This window comes from Penaeus vannamei, chromosome 13 (assembly GCF_042767895.1).
Source record: "Penaeus vannamei isolate JL-2024 chromosome 13, ASM4276789v1, whole genome shotgun sequence".
NCBI lineage: Eukaryota > Metazoa > Arthropoda > Malacostraca > Decapoda > Penaeidae > Penaeus > Penaeus vannamei.
Window position 1 is genome coordinate 34970352 of NC_091561.1, and position 11449 is coordinate 34981800.

At 57.2% G+C, this 11449-nt stretch overlaps 1 protein-coding gene across 1 annotated transcript in view; it reads left to right on the forward strand.

Moving 5' to 3' along the window:
• The first annotated feature begins 2382 nt into the window (after positions 1-2382).
• The window catches only part of LOC113828397 (uncharacterized transmembrane protein DDB_G0289901-like), a 17528-nt gene continuing 8461 nt past the window's right edge, over positions 2383-11449 (forward strand). Inside the window, exons 1-6 of the mRNA XM_070128589.1 lie at positions 2383-2498; positions 2687-2989; positions 3099-3237; positions 3660-3812; positions 3876-4028; positions 4236-4388. Of these exons, the coding sequence (XP_069984690.1) occupies positions 2383-2498; positions 2687-2989; positions 3099-3237; positions 3660-3812; positions 3876-4028; positions 4236-4388 (1017 nt within the window). The remainder of the gene's footprint in view (positions 2499-2686; positions 2990-3098; positions 3238-3659; positions 3813-3875; positions 4029-4235; positions 4389-11449) is intronic.

Below are 11449 nucleotides of genomic sequence, written 5' to 3' on the forward strand. Positions count from 1 at the left end.
CATCTTCATCATCATAATCATCATCTTCATCATCATCATCATCATCATCATCATGAATAAAATGATAATAATAATGATAATAATAATAATCGTTATAATGATAATAATGATCATAATAATGGAATTGATGACAAGGATAATAAGAATTATGATAACATTGATAATAACAATAATAATTATAGTAATCCTGATGATAATGATAACACTAATTATGATGATGACACTGATAGAAATAACAATAATTATATTGATAAAAATAGTGATTATGATGATGATGATAGAAATACTAGTAAAACTAATGATAACAATAGCAACTATGATTAATGATAGTATTTATGATGATGAATACTATTACTAAATAATAGTAATGATAACAATAATAATTTTGAAAAAAATAACATCAACAACAACAATAATGATAATAACAACAACAATGACGTTTAAATTGATAGCAGTGAAAATATAAATCCTAATAGTAATGATATCCGCAGTAGCGAAAATAATGATTAACATTATGTATATAAAATATCAATATTGATAACAAGAATGATGACAATGAGAATAAAGATTATTGTTAGTGATAATAGGGTTGATAATTGTCTTTCTAATCTTTGTTAACATTATTGTTTTGTTACTATTCTTATTGTTATGACAACAGTTGGATTCTTGACGTTGTCATTATCATAATTGCTATCGTCATCATTCTTCCTGTGACATTATCATCAGTATATCATCATTATCATTGTGATTATTCTATATATATATATATATATATATATATATATATATATATATATATATATATATATATATATATATATATATATATATATATATATATGGATTCTTGACGTTGTCATTATCTTAATTGCTATCGTCATCATTCTTCCTGTGACATTATCATCACTATATCATCATTATCATTGTGATTATTCTGTTAACATGAATATTCCCATTGGTAAAACCCCCATCATCATCATCTCAGCCACCACAACCACCACCCACGTCATAAACACCACCCTCACCCCACCCACCACAACCCACAACCTATTGCTCCCGTATGCGTTCTACAACCCCCCCATTCCCCACCCTCATCCACCCCAACCACAACACTCACCAAAGCCACATCCACCACAACCACAATTACCTTTCCGATTGCTCCCGTATAACAACCCCATCCCCCACCCTGACCCACAACACTCACCAAATCCACATCCACCACAACCACAACTACCTTTCCGCTTGCTCCCGTATAACAACCCCCCAATCCCCCACACCCCTATCCCTTTCCCCCCCCCCCCACCCCCCCCACCCCCCACCCGACCTCCACACGCCCTACACGAAATGAATTCCTGTTCCCGTGTGTCTAAGAGCCGCTGACGTCGGAGGGCGGTTAAGAGGGCGTCGGAATGGTGCCCTTAATCCACTTTATAAGGCGGTCTTATCAAGTTATTCCGTAAGTTTGCGCAGGCGAATGGGCGGGGCGGAGAGAGAGAGAGGGAGGGGGTGGGGGGAAGTGAAGGGGGGAGAAGGGGGGGGGGTGTGGGGGGAAAAGGGGGAGAAGGGAGAGGGAGGGAGGGGGAAAAAGGGAAGGGGAAAGGAGTAAGGGGTGGGGGAAGGGGAGAGGAGGAAGATGGGGAGGGGGAGGGAGGGGGAGGGAGAGAGAGAAAGAGGGAGAGGGGGGAGAGAAAGGGGCGGGGAGGAAGAGATAGAGAAGGGGTATATATATATATATATATATATATATATATATATATATATATATATATATATATATATATATATATACATATATATACGTGTGTGTGTGTGTGTGTGTGTGTGTGTGTACATATATATACATACACACACACACACACACACACACACACACACACACACACACACACACATATATATATATATATATATATATATATATATATATATATATATATATATATATATACATATATATATATATATATATATATATATATATATATATATATATATATATATATATATATATATATATATATATATATATGCATATATATACACACATAACACACATAACACACACACATATATTTATATATCCGTACATTCGAAAACACCTCCCTACACACACGGTCACACGAACATACACACACACACACGCACACGAACGCTCATACACATAAAAACACCCAGATACACACACAGACTCACTCACACGCATTTACATACACACACACAACTACACACGAAAACACCTCTCCCAGCACACACACGCTTGCACGAACATACATACAAAAACACACACGCGCATGGAAAGCTAGGAAGGAGGAGTAGAAAGTGAGTAAGGAGTAGAAGGCGAGGAAGGGGGAGGAGAAGTCGAGGAAGGAGGAGTAGATGGAGATGAACAAGAAGAAGAAGGATCAGGAGGAGATGAAGGAGAAAGACACCTCCAACCGCGTCGGCAGAGCACAGTCGCCGCCATCCTCGACTTACCGCTGTGCTGGCGCAGCGGTAAGGTGCTGGTCTAGCAATCTTGCGGACCTGCGTTCAATCCCACGCCCGGCCAGTGAGTGGTAACCCCGGCCACTCCTTGCACACAGGGGGAGATTTGGGCAAAATAAAACAGACAGTATGTCACAGCAAAGAATATCCATTGTAACAAATGGAATTAAAAGTAAATCTTAAAATCCTCGCCGGCGCACAGGAGGCTGACCCAGCAGGAACGCTCCGCCCTGACCCGCTTCCCACCGGGTTCCCGTCTTGTCCCGCGCTGTCTTAAATCAGCGCATGGGTCCCGTGCGCTGGGAGGTCACGAGGAGCGCCCTTGGCAATTGGGCGCCCGCCGGCTCGTGGGCGTCACAATGCCTTGCTTCGTGACCCACGTTGCACGTGCAAGCAAGCGCCCTCGCGAGGACGGCCACGAACCCACATGCAAACGCCCTCGCGAGGACGCCCATGAACTCACATGCAAGCGCCCTCGCGATGACGCCCAAGAACCCACATGCAAGCGCCCTCGCGGCGACGCCCAAGAACCCACATGCAAACGCCCTCGCGACGACGCCCATGAACTCACATGCAAGCGCCCTCGCGACGACGCCCATGAACCCACATGCAAGCGCCCTCGCCACGACGCCCAAGAACTCACATGCAAACGCCCTCGCGACAACGCCCAAGAACCCAAATGCAAACGCTCTCGCGACGACGCCCAAGAATCCACATGCAAGCGCCCTCGCGACGACGCCCAAGAACCCACATGCAAGCGCCCTCGCGACGACGGCCAAGAACCCACATGCAAGCGCCCTCGCGACGACGCCCAAGAACCCACATGCAAGCGCCCTCGCGACGACGCCCAAGAACCCACATGCAAGCGCCCTCGCGACGACGCCCAAGAACCCACATGCAAACGCCCTCGCGACGACGCCCATGTCCCAAATGCAAACGCCCTCGCGACGACGCCCAAGAACCCACATGCAAGCGCCCTCGCCACGACGCCCAAGAACCCACATGCAAACGCCCTCGCGAGGATGCCCAAGAACCCACATGCAAGCGCCCTCGCGACGACGACCAAGAACCCACATGCAAACGCCCTCGCGACGACGCCCAAGAACCCACATGCAAGCGCCCTCGCGACGACGCCCAAGAACCCACATGCAAACGCCCTCGCGACGACGCCCAAGAACCCACATGCAAGCGCCCTCGCCACGACGCCCAAGAACCCACATGCAAACGCCCTCGCGAGGATGCCCAAGAACCCACAAGCAAGCACCCTCGCGACGACGCCCAAGAACCCACATGCAAGCGCCCTCGCGACGACGCCCAAGAACCCACATGCAAGCGCCCTCGCGACGACGCCCATGAACCCACATGCAAGCGCCCTCGCCACGACGCCCAAGAACCCACATGCAAGCGCCCTCGTGACGACGCCCATGAACCCACATGCAAACGCCCTCGCGACGACGCCCAAGAACCCACATGCAAGCTCCCTCGCGACGACGACCAAGAACCCACATGCAAACGCCCTCGCGACGACGCCCATGAACCCACATGCAAACGCCCTCGCGACGACGCCCAAGAACCCACATGCAAGCGCCCTCGCGACGACGCCCAAGAACCCACATGCAAGCGCCCTCGCGACGACGCCCATGAACCCACATGCAAACGCTCTCGCGACGACGCCCAAGAATCCACATGCAAGCGCCCTCGCGACGACGCCCAAGAACCCACATGCAAACGCCCTCGCGACGACGCCCAAGAACTCACATGCAAACGCCCTCGCGACGACGCCCAAGAACCCACATGCAAGCGCCCTCGCGACAACGCCCAAGAACCCAAATGCAAACGCTCTCGCGACGACGCCCAAGAACCCACATGCAAGCGCCCTCGCGACGACGCCCAAGAATCCACATGCAAACGCCCTCGCGACGACGCCCAAGAACTCACATGCAAGCGCCCTCGCGACGACGCCCAAGAACCCACATGCAAACGCCCTCGCGACGACGCCCAAGAACTCACATGCAAACGCCCTCGCGACGACGCCCAAGAACCCACATGCAAGCGCCCTCGCGACGACGCCCAAGAATCCACATGCAAACGCCCTCGCGACGACGCCCAAGAATCCACATGCAAACGCCCTCGCGACGACGCCCAAGAATCCACATGCAAACGCCCTCGCGACGACGCCCAAGAACCCACATGCAAACGCCCTCGCCACGACGCCCAAGAACTCACATGCAAGCGCCCTCGCGACGACGCCCAAGAACTCACATGCAAGCGCCCTCGCGACGACGCCCAAGAATCCACATGCAAACGCCCTCGCGACGACGCCCAAGAATCCACATGCAAACGCCCTCGCGACGACGCCCAAGAATCCACATGCAAACGCCCTCGCGACGACGCCCAAGAACTCACATGCAAGCGCCCTCGCGACGACGCCCAAGAATCCACATGCAAACGCCCTCGCGACGACGCCCAAGAACTCACATGCAAGCGCCCTCGCGACGACGCCCAAGAACTCACATGCAAGCGCCCTCGCGACGACGCCCAAGAATCCACATGCAAACGCCCTCGCGACGACGCCCAAGAATCCACATGCAAACGCCCTCGCGACGACGCCCAAGAACCCACATGCAAACGCCCTCGCGACGACGCCCAAGAACCCACATGCAAACGCCCTCGCGACGACGCCCAAGAACCCACATGCAAACGCCCTCGCCACGACGCCCAAGAACCCACATGCAAGCGCCCTCGCGACGACGCCCAAGAACCCACATGCAAACGCCCTCGCGACGACGCCCAAGAATCCACATGCAAACGCCCTCGCGACGACGCCCAAGAACCCACATGCAAACGCCCTCGCGACGACGCCCAAGAACTCACATGCAAGCGCCCTCGCGACGACGCCCAAGAACCATCATGCAAGCGCCCTCGCGACGACGCCCAAGAATCCACATGCAAACGCCCTCGCGACGACGCCCATGAACCCACATGCAAACGCCCTCGCGACGACGCCCATGAACCCACATGCAAACGCCCTCGCGACGACGCCCAAGAACTCACATGCAAACGCCCTCGCGACGACGCCCAAGAATCCACATGCAAACGCCCTCGCGACGACGCCCAAGAACTCACATGCAAACGCCCTCGCGACGACGCCCAAGAACTCACATGCAAGCGCCCTCGCGACGACGCCCAAGAACTCACATGCAAACGCCCTCGCGACGACGCCCATGAACCCACATGCAAACGCCCTCGCGACGACGCCCATGAACCCACATGCAAGCGCCCTCGCGACGACGCCCAAGAATCCACATGCAAACGCCCTCGCGACGACGCCCAAGAACTCACATGCAAGCGCCCTCGCGACGACGCCCATGAACCCACATGCAAACGCCCTCGCGACGACGCCCAAGAACTCACATGCAAACGCCCTCGCGACGACGCCCAAGAATCCACATGCAAACGCCCTCGCGACGACGCCCAAGAATCCACATGCAAACGCCCTCGCGACGACGCCCAAGAATCCACATGCAAACGCCCTCGCGACGACGCCCAAGAACTCACATGCAAACGCCCTCGCGACGACGCCCAAGAACTCACATGCAAACGCCCTCGCGACGACGCCCAAGAATCCACATGCAAGCGCCCTCGCGACGACGCCCAAGAATCCACATGCAAGCGCCCTCGCGACGACGCCCAAGAATCCACATGCAAACGCCCTCGCGACGACGCCCAAGAATCCACATGCAAGCGCCCTCGCGACGACGCCCAAGAATCCACATGCAAGCGCCCTCGCCACGACGCCCAAGAATCCACATGCAAACGCCCTCGCGACGACGCCCAAGAATCCACATGCAAACGCCCTCGCCACGACGCCCAAGAATCCACATGCAAGCGCCCTCGCGACGACGCCCAAGAACCCACATGCAAGCGCCCTCGCGACGACGCCCAAGAATCCACATGCAAACGCCCTCGCGACGACGCCCAAGAATCCACATGCAAGCGCCCTCGCGACGACGCCCAAGAATCCACATGCAAGCGCCCTCGCGACGACGCCCAAGAATCCACATGCAAACGCCCTCGCGACGACGCCCAAGAATCCACATGCAAGCGCCCTCGCGACGACGCCCAAGAATCCACATGCAAGCGCCCTCGCGACGACGCCCAAGAATCCACATGCAAGCGCCCTCGCGACGACGCCCAAGAATCCACATGCAAGCGCCCTCGCCACGACGCCCAAGAATCCACATGCAAGCGCCCTCGCGACGACGCCCAAGAATCCACATGCAAGCGCCCTCGCGACGACGCCCAAGAATCCACATGCAAACGCCCTCGCGACGACGCCCAAGAATCCACATGCAAGCGCCCTCGCGACGACGCCCAAGAATCCACATGCAAACGCCCTCGCGACGACGCCCAAGAACCCACATGCAAACGCCCTCGCGACGACGCCCAAGAATCCACATGCAAGCGCCCTCGCGACGACGCCCAAGAATCCACATGCAAACGCCCTCGCGACGACGCCCAAGAATCCACATGCAAACGCCCTCGCGACGACGCCCAAGAATCCACATGCAAGCGCCCTCGCCACGACGCCCAAGAATCCACATGCAAACGCCCTCGCGACGACGCCCAAGAATCCACATGCAAACGCCCTCGCGACGACGCCCAAGAATCCACATGCAAGCGCCCTCGCCACGACGCCCAAGAATCCACATGCAAACACCCTCGCGACGACGCCCAAGAATCCACATGCAAGCGCCCTCGCCACGACGCCCAAGAATCCACATGCAAACGCCCTCGCGACGACGCCCAAGAATCCACATGCAAACGCCCTCGCGACGACGCCCAAGAATCCACATGCAAGCGCCCTCGCGACGACGCCCAAGAATCCACATGCAAGCGCCCTCGCGACGACGCCCAAGAATCCACATGCAAACGCCCTCGCGACGACGCCCAAGAATCCACATGCAAGCGCCCTCGCGACGACGCCCAAGAATCCACATGCAAACGCCCTCGCGACGACGCCCAAGAATCCACATGCAAGCGCCCTCGCGACGACGCCCAAGAATCCACATGCAAACGCCCTCGCGACGACGCCCAAGAATCCACATGCAAGCGCCCTCGCGACGACGCCCAAGAATCCACATGCAAACGCCCTCGCGACGACGCCCAAGAATCCACATGCAAGCGCCCTCGCGACGACGCCCAAGAATCCACATGCAAACGCCCTCGCGACGACGCCCAAGAATCCACATGCAAGCGCCCTCGCGACGACGCCCAAGAATCCACATGCAAACGCCCTCGCGACGACGCCCAAGAATCCACATGCAAGCGCCCTCGCGACGACGCCCAAGAATCCACATGCAAACGCCCTCGCGACGACGCCCAAGAATCCACATGCAAGCGCCCTCGCGACGACGCCCAAGAATCCACATGCAAGCGCCCTCGCGACGACGCCCAAGAATCCACATGCAAGCGCCCTCGCGACGACGCCCAAGAATCCACATGCAAACGCCCTCGCGACGACGCCCAAGAATCCACATGCAAACGCCCTCGCGACGACGCCCAAGAATCCACATGCAAGCGCCCTCGCGACGACGCCCAAGAATCCACATGCAAACGCCCTCGCGACGACGCCCAAGAATCCACATGCAAACGCCCTCGCGACGACGCCCAAGAACCCACATGCAAACGCCCTCGCGACGACGCCCAAGAATCCACATGCAAGCGCCCTCGCGACGACGCCCAAGAACCCACATGCAAGCGCCCTCGCGACGACGCCCAAGAATCCACATGCAAACGCCCTCGCGACGACGCCCAAGAACCCACATGCAAACGCCCTCGCGACGACGCCCATGAACCCACATGCAAACGCCCTCGCGACGACGCCCAAGAACTCACATGCAAACGCCCTCGCGACGACGCCCATGTCCCAAATGCAAACGCCCTCGCGACGACGCCCAAGAATCCACATGCAAACGCCCTCGCGACGACGCCCAAGAATCCACATGCAAACGCCCTCGCGACGACGGCCAAGAACCCACATGCAAACGCCCTCGCGACGACGCCCAAGAATCCACATGCAAACGCCCTCGCGACGACGCCCAAGAACCCACATGCAAACGCCCTCGCCACGACGCCCAAGAATCCACATGCAAGCGCCCTCGCGACGACGCCCAAGAATCCACATGCAAACGCCCTCGCGACGACGCCCAAGAATCCACATGCAAACGCCCTCGCGACGACGCCCAAGAATCCACATGCAAACGCCCTCGCGACGACGCCCAAGAACCCACATGCAAACGCCCTCGCGACGACGCCCAAGAATCCACATGCAAACGCCCTCGCGACGACGCCCAAGAACCCACATGCAAACGCCCTCGCGACGACGCCCAAGAACCCACATGCAAACGCCCTCGCGACGACGCCCATGAACCCACATGCAAACGCCCTCGCGACGACGCCCAAGAACTCACATGCAAACGCCCTCGCGACGACGCCCATGTCCCAAATGCAAACGCCCTCGCGACGACGCCCAAGAATCCACATGCAAACGCCCTCGCGACGACGCCCAAGAATCCACATGCAAACGCCCTCGCGACGACGGCCAAGAACCCACATGCAAACGCCCTCGCGACGACGCCCAAGAATCCACATGCAAACGCCCTCGCGACGACGCCCAAGAACCCACATGCAAACGCCCTCGCGACGACGCCCAAGAATCCACATGCAAACGCCCTCGCGACGACGCCCAAGAATCCACATGCAAACGCCCTCGCGACGACGCCCAAGAACCCACATGCAAACGCCCTCGCGACGACGCCCAAGAATCCACATGCAAACGCCCTCGCGACGACGCCCAAGAACCCACATGCAAGCGCCCTCGCGACGACGCCCAAGAACCCACATGCAAGCGCCCTCGCCACGACGCCCAAGAACTCACATGCAAACGCCCTCGCGACGACGCCCAAGAACCCACATGCAAACGCCCTCGCCACGACGCCCAAGAACTCACATGCAAGCGCCCTCGCGACGACGCCCAAGAACTCACATGCAAACGCCCTCGCGACGACGCCCATGAACCCACATGCAAACGCCCTCGCGACGACGCCCATGAACCCACATGCAAACGCCCTCGCGACGACGCCCAAGAATCCACATGCAAGCGCCCTCGCCACGACGCCCAAGAATCCACATGCAAACGCCCTCGCGACGACGCCCAAGAATCCACATGCAAACGCCCTCGCGACGACGCCCATGAACCCACATGCAAACGCCCTCGCGACGACGCCCAAGAACTCACATGCAAGCGCCCTCGCGACGACGCCCAAGAATCCACATGCAAACGCCCTCGCCACGACGCCCAAGAACTCACATGCAAACGCCCTCGCGACGACGCCCAAGAACCCACATGCAAACGCCCTCGCGACGACGCCCAAGAACTCACATGCAAGCGCCCTCGCGACGACGCCCAAGAACTCACATGCAAACGCCCTCGCGACGACGCCCATGAACCCACATGCAAACGCCCTCGCGACGACGCCCATGAACCCACATGCAAACGCCCTCGCGACGACGCCCAAGAATCCACATGCAAGCGCCCTCGCGACGACGCCCAAGAATCCACATGCAAACGCCCTCGCGACGACGCCCAAGAACTCACATGCAAACGCCCTCGCGACGACGCCCATGTCCCAAATGCAAACGCCCTCGCGACGACGCCCAAGAATCCACATGCAAACGCCCTCGCGACGACGCCCAAGAATCCACATGCAAACGCCCTCGCGACGACGGCCAAGAACCCACATGCAAACGCCCTCGCGACGACGCCCAAGAATCCACATGCAAACGCCCTCGCGACGACGCCCAAGAACCCACATGCAAACGCCCTCGCCACGACGCCCAAGAACCCACATGCAAACGCCCTCGCCACGACGCCCAAGAATCCACATGCAAGCGCCCTCGCGACGACGCCCAAGAATCCACATGCAAACGCCCTCGCGACGACGCCCAAGAATCCACATGCAAACGCCCTCGCGACGACGCCCAAGAATCCACATGCAAACGCCCTCGCGACGACGCCCAAGAACCCACATGCAAACGCCCTCGCGACGACGCCCAAGAATCCACATGCAAACGCCCTCGCGACGACGCCCAAGAACCCACATGCAAGCGCCCTCGCGACGACGCCCAAGAACCCACATGCAAGCGCCCTCGCCACGACGCCCAAGAACTCACATGCAAACGCCCTCGCGACGACGCCCAAGAACCCACATGCAAACGCCCTCGCCACGACGCCCAAGAACTCACATGCAAGCGCCCTCGCGACGACGCCCAAGAACTCACATGCAAACGCCCTCGCGACGACGCCCATGAACCCACATGCAAACGCCCTCGCGACGACGCCCATGAACCCACATGCAAACGCCCTCGCGACGACGCCCAAGAATCCACATGCAAACGCCCTCGCGACGACGCCCAAGAATCCACATGCAAACGCCCTCGCGACGACGCCCAAGAACCCACATGCAAGCGCCCTCGCGACGACGCCCAAGAATCCACATGCAAACGCCCTCGCGACGACGCCCAAGAATCCACATGCAAGCGCCCTCGCGACGACGCCCAAGAATCCACATGCAAACGCCCTCGCGACGACGCCCAAGAATCCACATGCAAACGCCCTCGCGACGACGCCCAAGAACCCACATGCAAACGCCCTCGCGACGACGCCCAAGAACTCACATGCAAACGCCCTCGCGACGACGCCCAAGAATCCACATGCAAACGCCCTCGCGACGACGGCCAAGAACCCACATGCAAGCGCCCTCGCGACGACGCCCAAGAACTCACATGCAAGCGCCCTCGCGACGACGCCCAAGAATCCACATGCAAACGCCCTCGCGACGACGCCCAAGAATCCACATGCAAACGCCCTCGCGACGACGCCCAAGAACCCACATGCAAGCGC